The sequence below is a fragment of the Pithys albifrons genome, chromosome 25, assembly GCF_047495875.1.
Source record: "Pithys albifrons albifrons isolate INPA30051 chromosome 25, PitAlb_v1, whole genome shotgun sequence".
Taxonomy (NCBI): domain Eukaryota; kingdom Metazoa; phylum Chordata; class Aves; order Passeriformes; family Thamnophilidae; genus Pithys; species Pithys albifrons.
Window position 1 is genome coordinate 209,998 of NC_092482.1, and position 16,509 is coordinate 226,506.

The 16,509-nt window shown below is 43.6% G+C and overlaps 1 protein-coding gene across 2 annotated transcripts; it reads right to left on the minus strand.

Annotated features, from left to right (window-relative positions):
• Nucleotides 1–1,080: 1,080 nt before the first annotated feature.
• On the minus strand, nucleotides 1,081–16,402 carry DHX8 (DEAH-box helicase 8). Of its 2 annotated transcripts, none has more exons than XM_071577625.1 (23): nucleotides 16,272–16,402; nucleotides 15,852–15,937; nucleotides 15,175–15,247; nucleotides 14,721–14,806; nucleotides 14,025–14,134; nucleotides 13,611–13,922; nucleotides 13,162–13,306; nucleotides 12,474–12,677; nucleotides 11,947–12,034; nucleotides 11,528–11,625; nucleotides 10,869–11,016; nucleotides 10,373–10,554; nucleotides 9,768–9,962; nucleotides 9,385–9,570; nucleotides 8,669–8,879; nucleotides 8,182–8,363; nucleotides 7,359–7,499; nucleotides 6,934–7,089; nucleotides 6,461–6,598; nucleotides 5,973–6,101; nucleotides 5,028–5,224; nucleotides 4,698–4,877; nucleotides 1,081–4,196 (listed from the first exon to the last, which is right to left on the minus strand). In XM_071577625.1, exons 1-23 carry the CDS (start codon nucleotides 16,381–16,383, stop codon nucleotides 3,977–3,979), a joined length of 3,579 nt encoding a protein of 1,192 aa, XP_071433726.1. In that variant the 5' UTR covers nucleotides 16,384–16,402; the 3' UTR covers nucleotides 1,081–3,976. The 2 variants fall into 2 exon arrangements, with proteins under 2 accessions (XP_071433726.1, XP_071433727.1); XM_071577626.1 differs by having other exon boundaries at nucleotides 16,321–16,394.
• Nucleotides 16,403–16,509: the final 107 nt, after the last annotated feature.

Consider the following 16,509-nt stretch of genomic DNA (forward strand, 5'->3'; position numbering starts at 1 on the left):
GCTGGTTAGTATTCAATTGGTGTCACCATTTTTTCAGGCCAGCACTAAACTATAAATACCTGCTTTGGTCAGGACAAGTGTTCAGGTACACACGTGGACAATCACCTCACAGCAGACAGGGTTCTTGTGTGCCTGTGACCTTCCCGTGTGTCAGGACAGGACATGTTCTTAGCCATGCAGGCATCTTCCAAGCAGTGCAGCTACAGCTTCAGCAGCGCACCAAGTAACTGGTGCCTCCAGCCAGATCAAACACACCTGGCACAGTCCCTCTCCTTGGAGAGGATGGGGATGCTGGCCAACTGGCCTTTTTTCAGATATAATGCTACAAGGCTGCTGCTGATTCCATTCCTCCAGTACATGTACTGAACCTCTGTGTAACCTGCCTCTGACCAGAGGGACTCACCTCTGCAAGGCCAGTCTTGCCTTCCCCAGGATGGCTACAGGACAGGGGGCACAAATCTTACACTTTCCTGGGGGAATACTTGCTTTTTTGTACATGCACGCTCCTGCCTTATCACCTCCTTGCTCATGCCAGGACTTTCTAGCATTTAGCACTCTGAGCAGGGTAGCTGAGGCATTGGTCAGGATTAGAGCAGTGCTGGAGTACATGGAACACCATCATTTGGGGGAACTAAAGAGGTGTCTGATCCTGTTATCTGGGACACAGGTCAAATCTAATGCCTTGTTCAGGTAGAGGGGTTGTGGGAAGTAGCAAGGCCTGAGACACCAGCTCAGTGTAGAGTTGTGGCTTTTCCAAACTGATCAGTTTTTTCAATCAACATCCTCAGGATCTCTGAAGACCTGTGAGGCTCTTGAATGTGCCTATCCTGGGCTTGGCTAGAAAATTATCTGAGGCAAGAAAAGAACCTGGTGGAGGTGTGATAAAAAAATGCTGTATAAAGTAACCTAATCCATACATAGATCTTAATATCAGAATTCAGACTTAAACTCCAGAAATCTTTGCATGTTTGAGGAAAATCCTCGTGTTGAAAAGGCAGCTCTCTCTGCAGCCCAATGCAGTGACTGATGGGTTTTCCACAATAGCAAACATTTATAATGAGCAGCACATCCTTATTAAGAGGTATCCTTTTAATTAGTATCCCAAACACATTCTCAGTTTAGACAAGAAGCAGTACAGTGTACCCATACAGAAAAAGCCTGTTTCCTACTGCTTTCAGCTGCTGAATACAGAGCATTGCCAATCCTGCCAGCATGGTAACCTGTAGGGAAAATTCCTACATACTGATTGAAACCCCGATGTCTCGCAATGACTCTCCCCTGCATGGCTAATGCCAACCCTCCCAGCCTTGTCCCTGAGCAAGAGAGCCATGAAAGGCAGCATTCTCTGCCTGAAGAGAGGTCAGATGCTCAGAGCAGCCTACTCTGCTGCTGCCTTTGCATGCCCTGTGCACACCAGACGAGGTGTGCTGGCAGATCCTGGCTCTCCTGCCTTGCCCTGTGCCCACCTGGCATCCCAGAAGCGAAGGTGAAGAGGAACCTTTTCTTTGGTATAAGCTGCCTTTACTATTTATGAGTGTAAAAATACTATAATTAATAAATTGGTCTATGTCTTTGGCCAGTGCAACTTCATTGAGCCCCTGACTGGTTCTCCCTTACCTTCGGAGCTTGCTTTGCACATCTCCTTGGCACCAGCTCACAGCTTTGGGTAGCTGATCTAGAAGGCTCAGGGATGCATGTTTACTTCTGAATTTTGATAGAGTTCAAGAAATTAACACTTTGCTCCCTTACCACGCTCACAACCAGACCCGAAAGATCCCTCCAGCTGCACCTGGTGTTAGGGATGATGTTCTCTCCAAGTGCAGAGAACATCACCCACGCTCCACACTGACAGTACACTGGCCACTAAGCCAAGCTCCACTGTTTTAATTAGCTTTTCTCTGAATTTCAGCCACTGATGTAGGCCTCGGGGAAGGCTGCATGGAGAACTGGAGTTACCCTGAGGTGGAGGAGCACCTTCACACTGCGTCCCCTTCAAGTGAGTGAGGTGCCTCCCAGGGAGGTGTTTATGCCTTCTGGAGCAGCAGTGCTGTTTCTAGCGAATGAGACTGGCAGCTTGCTTTTCTTTCATTTCCTGAGGATTTTACATTTATCCATTTATTCATTGGGCTACCCTCTGCCCAACAAATCTTCTGGAAGAGGAATTCAGGGAGCTAGTTCACATTTGCATGAAATTTTAGCTCCGCATTTCATTCAGGTTTGTACAGTCAGGGAAACATATTGATAGCTGAAGAGCAGTTCCAGGAACGAGCAAGATCAGGTTCACCGAAGTGCAGTGACCTCCAAAGGGCATAGATTTATAATAACCAGATCAGAGAGTTGGGAATCAAGAAATACAGCCTGCATTTCCAGTTCAGCTAGACTGAGAGGCAGCTGATATAGGAAAGACTGTGGAGGTAAGAGACAAGTCACAAATTTATCCTGCTGGTCCTGAAAATGACCAGGAGCTTCCAGAAGGAAGACATGCAGCTACCCCACAACCCTATGAAATACTCCCATGGAGTTGTCCGTAAGTCACAGACTAAGAACTTGTGCTTATTCCTAAACCCCTCATCTACAAGTCTTTTAAATCCCTCCAGGGACAGTGACTTCACCACTGCCTCGGGCAGACTGTACAACCCTTTCAATGAAGAATTTTTTCCTGATGTCCAGCCAAAACCTCCTCTGGCACAACTTAAGGTTGTTTTCCTTTTGTCCTATCACTGGTTGCCTGAGAAGAGGCCAACTCCCACCTGGCTCTAACCTCCTGTCAGGTAGTTGTAGAAAGTGAGAAGGTCCCCCAAAAGCTTCCTTTTCTCCAGGCCAAGTCCCCGCAGCTCCTCCTCATCAGACTTATGCTCCAGGCCCTTCCCCAGCTCCATTGCCCCTCTCTGGACACACTCCAGGCACCTCAATGTCCTTCTTGGAGTGAGAGGCCCAGAACTGGATGCAGGATGTGAGGTGTAGCCTCACCAGTGCCTAGCACAGGGCTACATGATTTCTGATGTAGCTGCAAACTCCTATGAAGTTTACAGAAAGAGCCACCACACAGTCACTGTCCAGTCAGGGGCTCTGGCCCTTCAGGAACTATGGACAGTAACAGGTGACAAAGCAAAGCAGGAGAGAGGAAATAGTCTCAGGGGAGCTTATTAGCTGAAATAGCTTGTGGCATCTCAGTTCTTACTGAGCTGCTACACATTCTATTAAAAAAACCCAACAGTTGTAATGTCAACGAAATTCTAAGTAAAAATAAAACACATGACACATTGTACAGAAAGTCTACACATTTGTAACTACTTCTCAGACACAGCCATGCTGCAGGGGGGATGTGGCAATTACTGGCAGACATTCCAGCCCTCAGCACCCAGGAGACAGGGACAAAGGATACAACCTGCAATCCAACATGTGCCATTGTCCAAATATAACTGACATTCTAGCAGGGTTTCTAGAGGTCTTTCCTGCCTTATTCCAAAGCAGCACTAAATATCTCAAAACTGATAGCACGATTAAAAGAAATAGTTACAAGGAACAAGAAAATGCAGAAAACAGGAAAAACTGAGAACAAGCAGCTCCAAAAAACCAAGAGCGTAAGTAGAAATAAATCCCTTTTAGCAGAGTAAAGAAACAAACTATTTCACCCACAACACAGGTTGGTGAACAACCAGTTTTTAATCCCTATCCTTTTGTTGTTCAGCCCAGTGCCCAGACATTCAAGTCTTAGGTTTTGCCTCTTAAAAAGAAAATGACCAATGAAGTGCTCCAAGACCCACTTCTGAGAGGCTGCTGCATCCTGTGGAGCTGCAGCACGTCTGTGCCACAGCCGGGGCACTCCTTGGGCTCATGCTCTGCCAGGGCTGTTACCAGCTCATGGCACAGGGGAGCTTCACGGGCATGTCCTGTCCTCCAGGACACTGGCAACAGTGCAAAAGTCACAGTCCTGCAAATATAAAATCAGTAAGAGTCCGGGAGGGAACCAAGCTCATCGTCTCCTGAATGCACGTGATATCCTCCAAGCATTGGGCTCCTCGTAGCGATTGTACAGTGGCTCCAGCCGCTGCTGCTTCTTCTGCTTGCTCAGCTTGGTCGGGTCAGAAACCTTGAAGAAAGCTGGTGCAAACTCCACCAGCCAGCGAGGATCAATAGTTGTCACTTCCCGCATGTATTCCTTGGTGGTCAGCACCAGCTCATGATACACCACCCTGTGAAAAGGGACACCAACTTTGGAAACCAGTTTTTCCAAACAAGAAGCAACAAGACAAGGGCTGGTGTATCTAAGCTTGCTTCTTTATCTTCTTCAGCATAAGGCTCCTTATAAGCTCCAAAGCAGGCTCCAAAAGGACCATCCAAGCTATCCCTATTTTTTCCCCTCCTACTTCACAGCTACTCTTCAGCACATTCCATTTAAAATAATCCTTTTCTCCTATTCAACACTCAGTGTTTTATTTCCACAGTAGAGAAACATGGAACTCCAGACTTCAGGCCTGGCCTTTGCTCCAAAAGTCAGTCTCATCTCTGCACAGACACTAAGTTTAGCAGCAGAAAGAGCCAAAAGTAGAGTTGAAACTTTACTCGCTCTGCTCACTGCTGAATAATCAGCAACCTCTCCTTAGATCTGCACTCTACAAACAGTGCACACCACAACTTTCTCAGTTATAAAGTCTGAAGAGAAACAGAAAATTACATGCTATTGCCTTTCTTACCATTCTGGTTGCCTGTTAAAGAGAGCACTGGATGGGTGGATATAGACTACTTGTTGGTCAATGAGTGTCCGGTAACCTTCCTGGGGATCCTTCTTTGCTGCATTTCGGAAGAACCCACTACAGATGGCCTTCTGCACCCGGACTGTTGCCTTCCCACAGGATACCACATCCAGCTTGTGCCTGCCGGAACAGAGTTAAGAGAGAAAAAAGTTAGGGTTCTCCAGATTTGGGAGCAGCTACCAACATCAGTTCAGTAAATTTTGTTTAGCTATTACAACGTTAAGAACCATAAGAAACAAGGTCACAATTTGTCCTCCTAGACATGCTCACCTGTCCATAATGCCCAACATCTGCTTGCGAATGTCCTGTGCTCTGCGTAAGGATCGGGCCTGGATAAAATTTTCATAGCACCAAGGATTTGAAAACTTATTATTCTTCCAGGAATTGTACACAGCCAGCAGGGTGAGGTGGTCACCTTCTGTCTGATGGAATTTGGCTTTCTTTTGATCAGCAAGTGCTTGCTTATCCTAACACATAAAACATGCATCAATCAGGTATCTACATTGTAGATACAATCATTGTGCAACAGGAACATCTGCTCCTTGTCACTCACACCATGACATTTAAATCTATCATGAAACAGATGAGACGAGACCAATACGACACAAAATGTTCAGTCATGAGTGACTAAAGACCAAGTGATGAGAATCCGAGAGTCCCTGGGACTGATCTTAGTCAAAACCATGCCTGTGTGAAAGGAAAGCCTAGAACTGTCCTTGTCAAAGGGAGACCTGATGCAGACTACAAAGTTAACAGACTACACTGCAGGTGGCCATCACAAGGAAGAAATAACAGATTCAAGAGGAGCCTGCTGCTGCTGAACCCCATCACAGTAGAGCCTGCTGCTTGCTGACTTAAAAGAAAGCAGCACAGGATAGGGGTTCCATGAAGAAATACTTTCTGTGTATCTGAAAATGCAAAGGCAATCTGAACTCCAGAGCTGGAACTGACTTGGTTTAGGCTGTTTGTGTTTACTGGGAAATGCAAAAGAGAATGTAAGACTTCTCACTTCTACCTTCCCATGTGCAAAGAAACCACCAACACCACAGCTACAGGCCCTTAAACCAAAAAGCACATCAGAGAGGTAATGCATGAGCAAGTGGTCTGAACAAGTTACAGTTTTCTTTTGGCAAATGTGCTCACCCTAACCCCTGAGGCAGTCACATCAAACCCATGTGGACTGTAACATTGCTGGCTCTTGGCTCAGTGCCTCACCTTCGGCCTGTAGAACACGTTCTGCACAGACAGCATGGAGACTATTGTCAGCATTTCCTCGCTGCAACCCAGATGGACAGACATGATCAACATCTTACACAGCATAGGCTCCAAGGGGAATTCTGCCATCTGCAAGAAACATGTTTCAGGGCACTCCATAACATCTTGGAAAACATCTTGAGTCTTCTCAGTGCAACAGAAAACAATGCCCTGTCTTGCCTACTTACTTTCCAAAGCAGTGTGCTTTGCCCAGAACAACTTTACTTAACATGAAGCAAATTACTTGCCTGTATTTACTATCACAAGAATATCCCAATACTTACAGGAAATTTTTAGACATTAATAAAAGTAACCTTATAAACAAGGAGAAATAATAGTTGCTCCCTAAAAAGCAGGAGGTATGTAACTGTGGTAAATGAAGAGCTACCAACAAAGCACAAGAGAGTACAGGAAACCAACACTGCTAAGAGGTATTTTATTTCGCCTACCCTGCGCCCAAGTCGAGTGAGCAGTCCCTCATCATCCAGAGCTCCCAGTGTGTAGAGCTGCTCCATGGCAGTTATGAGAGTTTCCATGGGGGGAGCATCCATAAAGTCAAAGGACAGCAAATCGTTGATGCCCATAGCCTGAACAGAGGGAGTGGAGAAAGTGCAAGTTAGACACACTTAGAGATGCCCAGCTTTGCAGAGCTAAACCCACTCTAACAGTGTCTCATCCTTTAACAACATAAGTGTACTCTACATAGCAAATGTTACTGCTCTGAGGATTCCTGTTTCTTCTGCCTCCAAAAAATTCAGAAGCAAGCCCAGTGCCTCAGAATTGCTTTTATTGAAGTCTCCCCTCCAAAATACCCATGTTCAGTGGAAGGATCCAAAATTACAGCAGTATTACATGAGACTCAAGGGCAGAGACTCATTTTATTGAAACACATTGGCATGCTACAAGTTGGTGAAATACATACCTTCAGGGAAAGTACTGTACTGGCCAAATTTGTTCTCTGGATTTCAGGCACATTAGTGGTTAGCATTTCATCTCGATATGCACGCTCTGTATATAACCTGTAGCACTTTCCTGGGCCTGTTCTCCCAGCCCTCCCCGCGCGCTGCTTTGCTTGTGCCTAAAAGTAACAAGGGATCTCAGTGAACAGGTGCAAACTGGCACAGGTGAAAACAAGCACAATGAAATGATTAATTATTCCCAATTTTACTTGTAGAAATAGAAAAATTTTCAATATAACAGAGGAAAGTATGTACTCCTTAGGCATAGCCTCAAGGAGGTATCAAAAAACATGGTTTATTCACTGTCTTACTTTGCTCCCCTGTGCTCGGATGTCACATTGGCAAGACACACAACACCCAGAGGGGGAGCTAAACACAGAACGTCTACCTGTGAAATTGGCGTCACGACCAACTGGTCAATTCCAGTCTTGGAGTTATAAACTTTCTGCTTCACAAAGCCAGGATCAACTACATAATATATTCCATCGATAGTCAAAGATGTCTCCGCAATGTTAGTGGCAATGACGACCTGCAAACCACAGTCTGAGTCAGCACAAGTTCTGTGTCAGGTGGCCAAGCCAATCAGACTGTTCAACTTCACCCATTGGCATGATATGGGCAGTTTGTTATAAATGCAACTACTATCATTTAATGTCGAAAGGGGAAGTGTGTTCACAGAGAACAGAGGGAAGTGTTATCTACAAAGACAGACAGGTTGTATCTATCTACCTTCGTTTTGGGCAAAAAGGGAAAAGAACATGATAAAATATACAATTAAAAGCAAGTGAAAAATCTTAAGTTTGTAAGCAGATTGCACTGACTTCAGGGAGAATTTTTACCTATCACTCAAACTCAGCCCATGTTTAGAGCCAAATCTTCCAGAGATTACATCTCTATCACTAGCTGCTTGGAGGAAATTTACATCCATCCAACAGGAACTGCATTTAAATTTCAGTTATTCTAAAAACCTAAAGTCAATATCCTTTAAAGACAGCATTAAATAACACACGAAGAACATTGCAGAGAGGCTTGGTAGAACAGATGTTTTTACACATTTTCAAAGGTTTAGATAACTCAGTATGCACACAAGCAAAAATATGCTCTAAGCTGTAAGCTATCTTTTCTCCAAAGCTATATAATTTTAGCAACGTAATACACCTCACTATTAAAATGTATCAGCAGAAGATGAAGGCCCATGTGTACGAAATTACCTTTCTGCTTCCTGGTGGGGCTGGGTCAAAGATCCTAGTTTGCATTTCACTGGGTAAAGCTGAATATACTGGTAGGATAATTAACTCTGGAACATCAGGTCCTAGAGATTTCATCCTTTCGTAGAGGATTTCACAGGCAGTGTCAATCTCTTCCTGACCAGTTAGAAACACCAAAATATCACCTACACAGGAAGTAAATTAAACATCCACAGAATCAACTCTGTTTAGTACAACTCCTGCATTACCACATTTCCATTCCTCGCCCTTTCCACTTAAAGCAGAGGATCCCCAACTTTTGCTAACCTCTGCACAAGAGGCAACATACTTCAGTCTTTCACCCAACTTTTTCAGTATTTTAGTTACTGCATTTGCAAACAAAAGAGGATAGTGCTGACAGCATTTTACTCATGTTACAAATAGGACCCATGACTTACAGAAAGACCATGCTCACAGGTCCTTGAATAACCCAAGACCATTCTCCACTCACCTGGTGGCTCTGTTAAGTGGATCTGCATTACTGTAATCAGACTGGCATCCAAATAATCTGTCTCTGGCTCTTTTGTGTACAGAATTTCTACTGGGTATGTTCTGCCAGGAATTGTGAAGATCGGCGCTTCATAGAAGTACTGAGAGAATTTCACAGCATCCAGCGTTGCTGATGTCACTATCAACTTCATATCCTGTCGTTTCTGCACTGTCTGTAGCAGGACACAAAGTTCTCAAGTTATTTATTGCCTTTGGAACTATTAACATACGGCACTTGACTAAAGTCAGAGAAATACAACCTGTAAATATCAGGTGTTTTGTCTAAGTACAGGGGTGGTTCATTCCAGTACCCAGAATTTCAGAAAATTGACCACTGAGGTCCCATTTCAAACCTCTCTTAGCAGCATTATTACAAGAAAGCCTCTTGGCAGAGAAGAACAAGGAAAGCAAGAACACTCTGCTCATTCACCATTATGAACATCTGGGATGGCCAATTCTCATTGTTTCTGCTGCATTCTGCTTGCTTTGTCTTCACCCAGAGACTCATCTTACTAAGACTCAGACCACAAACCCTTACTGGCACTTGCTCTACTTCAGAAGAGGACTCTTGGAGCACGTGAATGAACCTGACCTGTGTGACCTCGCCTTTGCCTGTGCTCTCCTACCCATACATAACACACAGAACACTGAAGCAATAAAAATCCAATGCTACATTACCTTCTTCAGGAGTCCAAAGAGCACATCTGTATGTATGGTCCTCTCATGGGCTTCATCCAGCATAATAATGGCATACTGGGTCAGATCTGGATCTATCAGGCACTCCCTCAGTAACATACCATCTGTCATGTATTTGATGACAGTTTCAGGGCTAGTGCAGTCTTCAAATCGAATGGTGTAGCCAACCTAGAAAGAAGAGTTGCACAGAAACGGAAGCCACAAAATTAAGCTATTACCATCACTAACTCCCAGTCTGATTATTCTGCAAACTCATTTTACAGCCTACAAGGAAACAGACATACACACAAGTAAACTAGCTCCAGTACTGATTTTATCTCTTTTCCTCATGTTATTTTGGCCTGTTCTTCAACATGGAAATTTACCTCTTGTCCCAAGCAGCAACCAAATTCCTCTGACACCCTCTTTGCAACAGACATTGCAGCCACTCTGCGAGGCTGAGTACATCCAATCTTCCCTCTTGAAGTATACCCTGCCTCAGCCAGGTATTGGGTAATCTGTGTCGTCTTCCCAGATCCTGTCTCTCCAATAACAATCAGAATCTGGTTGTCATGCACAGCCTAGAAAATGTTAGGATACACTTGTCAAAAATTTTAAAAAACAATCAACAAACCAAACAGAATCAGCATGGTCTATCTAGGACTAGACTGAGCACCTACAGCTCTTGTTTCAAGTGACCCAGATCAAAAACCACACAAGTACTCTTAAGGATCAAGTTAGTAACCTCCTTAACAGTTGTTCAGCTGACTCATCCCTTGCCCACATGATCCTAGTGTCAATTTGGACTCACATCAATAAATATCCGAAGATTTATTAAAATATACAAATACATATAAGATTTTAAAATAAATATTATAAAGTAAGGTTCTGCATTTATCAGCTGGCTATTCATCTGTCAACAAGCTAAAGCAAGAATATTTCTTTTAAATTATTGCTTGCTCAAACCAGAATCCCCTTTCAAGAGTCTTACTTGTATCAGCTGCTCCTTCAGTCTGAAGATTGGAAGACTCTCTCTCTGTTCAATGATGGAAAGCTGAGTCTTCTTACCATAAGAAGCTTTGTTGCCACCAAATGCATGTTTCTTCCACTCTGGGATATCATTTGGCATCATCCCAATACCTCGCATGTTTGCAGCTATTTGTCTTCCATCCACTAGAAAAGAAATAAACAATTTCACCATTACATCTAGGTTTGCACAGCACAGATCCTGATGATCCCGTTCCAGTTGCTCCATCATCCAAGGCCTTCTATACTTGTATGTTTAAATGTTTAAGCCCCTACATGTACACACCCACTCTTACCAGATATTATCCGTACACTTCCCTTGACATTCCCATTTCCATCTCAGTAGAAAAGCATTTCTTTGACTCACTTTTAAAGTGTGGCAGACAAACAGTATCAAGATGTTTCTCCTGAGTTGCTCAACCATCACTAAAGAGGCACAGTTCACCTGTGTTCACACATACCATCAGGGAGAGGATCCACCCAGTGCGTGTTGAGGCCCATGGGGATAGAATCCATCTCTGCTTCTCTCTGGGCTTGCTTAAGTTCTCGCCTCTCTTTGGCTAAAGCACTCTGCATCATTGCAGCCTGCGACAGGGAACCATCTGGATTCTGAAAATCAGGAAAAAAGTTAAGATTTCAAGTACTACAATTCCTTCAACGTCAGTTATCTCTCAGTCGTCACAGTCCTTTAGAAGCATCTTCTGAGGATGCTTTAAAAGATGTTAAATTTTGACTACTAGACCTCCAGGATATTTCCATTAGCCTAGTCTCATGACCTTCCATGGTCATGATTAATATGGAACATCCAGTCAGAACAATTATGGGCACAACTAATGAAAAGTATTTCTCTACCACCTTCAACTTTCAAAAGATAAGAAAAAGCAGAACAGAGAAAAGTATGTTCTATCACACTTAGGTGAAATGGCATTTCAGTTCCATTATTCCACTTCACTGTCACCAGTAAAGTTAGAACCCAGATTTATTAGGAAGGAGCTTCACTTCTGTGGTAACGTTATTCTGGGCCTCTCAGTAACGTGGAGGTGGGAAATTGGTTGGTAAAGTCACAATTATTTGCTCAATTAAAACAAGTACATTGGGTTTAGCCCTGGCAATCTCTTACCTTTACTATTTTAATGGGACTCATATCCATGCTCTGTTTAGTGTGACCTCGAAGGAATGGTGGCTCTTCTTCAACTAACTCAATCTCAAGATCCTCATCTAAAAATCCACAAGTGCCAATCGTTACAGGAAAGTTAAACATCTTTCAGATACATAAAAGTGCCTCTTTTAATCAATGCTTCCTGTGTATTCTTAATTATGAGGTCCTTAAGAGTTTTCAAAGTGAAAACTATGCAAATAAAAGTTCACAGACAGGGCACATCCAAATGCCACTAATAACACAGCCAGAGCAACTCTACTTCCAGACGTGTAGGATGATGGCAAATTGTGAGCTGCTTCACAGTCACTTATCAGTCTCTTTTTGCATCAAAACACACCCAGAAACACAAGGAATTTACAGCAATGAGACTACGGAAATACCTTCTTCATCATCAACTTTAGGAAGAATCCCAGTCTCCTCATCGAAGTCAGGAAACTCTTCCTTGGAAAGTACATTAGCTGCAATCATCTGGTAACAGAATGAATAACAACATGAATTTGTCCCCATTAAGGAACACAACTCACACCTGCAACTCAGCTCTAAAACTATTCCTGTAAAACAGAACAAAGGCACGGTCATACATTCTGGCACACTCCTCCCCAAGTCATCCAGCCTCAGACCACACAGTCATTTTGTGATTCCAATAGCACCTGTGTGAGACAGATGGCTAATGTGGGACTGTACTGACAATCCAACACCGCCTAAGTGTTACTGGATACAAGACCCCAATCTCAGAGGTCACGGTGCCATCTGGAGGTCCAACCTTCATTTCAGAGTTAGAACTAAGCTAATCGCCCCAAACCAGAAGACAGCAATTCAGAGGTAATGAATAAGTTACACAAACAATCCATCCAGAAACTGGCAATTTTACTGACTGGCATCCTATTTCCCTGAACGCAGCACACACCTGTTTTATTTCCCACTTCTCTGGGTCTGAAATTCGGGTAAGGCGTTTCCGCTCAAGGCTGTCATCCTCCACCTCTGGGGCATTCACCAGGGACAGGTGACTGGGTCTGTCTGGGTTTCTCATAGAGGTTTCCTCACTGGTTTCTCCAACCAGGTTTCTTCTCCGGTTTGGGTTCAAGTCTTTCCCAGTGTCTTGATCAACATCCTGCATTATATTGGTTAATCAACCAGCTCTACCTATATTGCACTTCTCCTTATCTATTAACTCTGGTGCTTCCTAATGCAAACAACAGCCTGTTCACAGAAAATGCTGTTTGCAGGCTTTTCATTTTTTTCAGCTGGCACTACCAGGCAGGTACAACCCCAAGCCTGGAACACTCTAATCTGCCTTGGCAATAGTAGTGATTTAATTTAAAATGAACAGCTTATCTCCCATTGAAAAAGGAAGACAAACAGCAACAGCCACAGGTTTGCCCTGCCTCTTAGCTGTTACACCACGCCAAAAAATGGTTAGGAATGTTACATCAAACAAGAACCTACAAAAAATGAGTAAAGTAATAGGCCACAAATATAGAACAGTATCTTGGCTTTTAACTCCCATGCGAACAGTTACTTCTTAGTTTTCAGCAAAAAGAACAAAAAAAAAAAAAAAGAGAGGCATAATTTTAAAAATTCTGGCACCTCTGTACCTTCATACTCAGGCTGGTTTTGGATCCAGTAAAGGATAACACTTTGACTTTGACTCTTTGTCCTTTGCTCACAACATCAGCAACATTGGCAACCCGCCCTTCTCTTCGCAGCTCTGAGATATGGACCAAGCCCTCCCAACGCTTTCTAGGGGTGAAACAGGAAGATGTGAGGCATTGCATGTTATCACTCTGACAGTTTTTCAGATCACTTATAATCTAGATTAAAATATTTTGCTGTCAACTAATTGCTTGTAGATGTTCATACACTGTTTTTTCTAATGAGAATTTTATAGTTTTCCACTGTCAAATTTGTTTTTCTGAAACAATCTTTCATTTTGGTGTCAAAGTCCAGCATACCTTCTGGTGGCCTCATGACCTCTTTAAGGTACTATCAGAAAAGAGAACTCAGATGTAATAGTATCAGATCTATTGCAAACATCAGAAGGTACCTTAGGCCTTCCAGCTGCACAAAGCATCCAAACTGCATGATACTTGTGACTTTGCCATTGTAAATGTCTCCGATGGAGGGCTCCTCAGGTGGTGGACGGTCTATATGCTTGTCTCTCCATTTCTCATGGCTCTTCTCGAAGTACTTTTCTCGATCCTTATGGTCCCTACTGAGACTCCGACTTCTGCTCCTTGACCGGTATCTGGATTTTCCCCTGTTCTTATCCCAAGTCCTGGAACGAGACCTAGAACGCGATCTGTGCCTTCGCTTCCTGTCCCTGCTACGACTTCGGCTCCTCTTCCTTTTCTTCGTCCTAATAAACAAATGTTACTTCTTTTCGGGGAAATTCCCCCTCAGAACAGAGCAGCCAATGCCAGTGGTCAAGACCCTTCCCCAAGCTACACCACACACCTACCGGTGGTCACTGCCCCTTTGCTTGCCCTGCCTCTCTGCACTAGGCATCAGAGCTTCAAGCTCTTTCAGGGCATCAGCTGCCACTTTCACATCATCTTCATCCAGCATACTCTGCAAGAACAGAAAATTCTTCTGTAAAAAGGCCGATGAAAAGCCTGTCGCAGAGAATTAATCTACAGAAAGGATACTCATACATGTATGAGAAAGAATGAAAGACAAAAAGAGATCAGACACAATACACGTTCTAGGGAAAAAGGTAATAAAGCCCTTTCCCATTTATACAAGACAGAGGTCCATCTTAACAACTCAAATTATTACAGAAATACAAAACACAAGTCCCTCAATTGCATCTGAATATCCAAAATTTTTAGTTAGTTTGTAACCCATCATTACTCTGAATGTCATGTAAGAAAGGCCAGGCTACAAATTTCATGTCACAAGACTCTCATATTCCAGATATTCCACAAAACAGCATCCACACGGCAAGGGCTGCGACAGCCGTTCTTTGTAACAGTGTGCAGGAACAGCAGCCTCTGCCTCTTCCACGTTTCATTTCTTATTGTTCACTTTTATCCATACACTAGCAGGAGACATTCGTATTAATATGAAAAAAGTTTGAAATTCACTGAGGAAATATAATAAAAGCTCTTCTAAGTTTTCACATAATCATAAAAAAAATATGAAATTATGACCTTACCCGGACATTGGGATTGTCTGGCCTGCAAAGGGCTGGATACAATTCCCTCAACTTTTCTTTCTCCGATTTGGGTTTGACAATCACCTCTGATTTTGAGATTAAAAAAAAACAACAAACAAAACAAAACCACAAAAACAAGCAAATGAAACCCAAAACTTAGAAGGGCTAGAACAATTCACTCTTGACTTTTCTACAATAGAATAAAAAGTTTCACTTTCATCTAAATGCAAAGGTTCGTATTGTTTTTATAGAGATTCAATTCAAAGGGTACCATGTTAACTTTTTACAAATAAAATTCTCATTATTAGTGAACATGCAAAAGACAAATCCTCTAAGCAGTACACTCAAGAGTAACAAGAGCAGGATGCACATTGCAACAATAAGATTTGCCTTACAAGACTGGAACAGTAACTGCATCAATCTCACCAAACTCAGAACCACTGGCTCCACATACCTTTGCTCGTAGATGGTTGTGGCGGAGGCCGCATTGTCTGTATGAGACGTAGCAAGTTACTAATGAGGGAATCCTGAAAAATTTAACAAAATACTTTAAGAAATTACTGCAACACTGTTTCCCATTATTAGAAGGCACAAGTGAGGATTTATTAGCAGGACAAAAAAAGCTCAATTCTGAAGATGTGGGCTGATTTTTAGAAAGTGTCACTGGACTTCATGTACATCCTAAAAAGGTATAGTAAGTTGAACTTTAAAATAATCACAATAATTCCATCTAAGTGACTTTTCTACTTGTCATTTTTAATCACCTATTTAATCCAACCACAGTTATTTCTGAGGAATTGATAGACATACCATCTAAGCATCACAAGAAGACTTAAAACAGCATCTGCTTTCATCAAAAGTTATTTCTTCCATATTCTATAGGCTCAACATGACAATAGGCAGTTCAATTCCTCAGAAGAATGCTTATCAAAGACTACAAAAGTTTTTAAAAAAGGATGGACGGGGAGAATTGGCTTGATGAGACTGGGATACTCATTAACTAACTAGTACATAGTTTTCCCATCAAAGAAAACCCATAATCACTCCTCATACTATCTCTTTAAAACAAAAAGTTCTATAAAAGATACCAAGACAGCGAGAATACATAAACAACGTTCAAGTCTCACTTACAGTGAACTCAGCACCATTCTTGAGCAGAATTGCTTTAAATGTGTCAAACGTAGTATTTTTCTCGGCGAGGCTTATCACAAACTCGGCTGTGAGGAAAAAGCAGTGAGTAAATTAAAACAAGTAAGTAAAAGGCAGTGTGAAGGCTGCACCTGAGGCAGGAACCTGGTCCGGGACCAGGCAGGCCGCTCCGCTGAGGGAGCTGGCCCCTCCCCGGGAGCCCAGACCGAAGCGTTTACTCAGGTTCACAATACGTTTTACTTTGAAGAAAAATAATGTTTTTTATGGTCTGAAATCGAAAAGCCCCTTGGCAAAACGTGTCCAGGCTGCCAGAAAGGGCTACAACAGGCCTCTCCCGCGCCGCCGTCGGGCCGGGAAGGCGCCACACCCGCCGCAGTGCCCCGGAGCGCCCGCCCCGCTCACCCAGGTCCTTGTCGTTGATGCCCAGATGGTTGTCGAGCTCGGTGCACACCTTGGAGACCAGCGACAGGTACTCGAGCTTGGCGAGCTCCTCGGCCGCCGCCAGTTCCGCCATGGCCGCTCACCCGGCCCGCCCCGCCCCGGAAAGGGCGCCGTGACGCGCTGGGGCGGAGCCGCCCAGGCGGGGACTGGGCCGGGACACGCCCCGGCGGGAGCGGGGAACGGGCACGGGAGGAGCTGG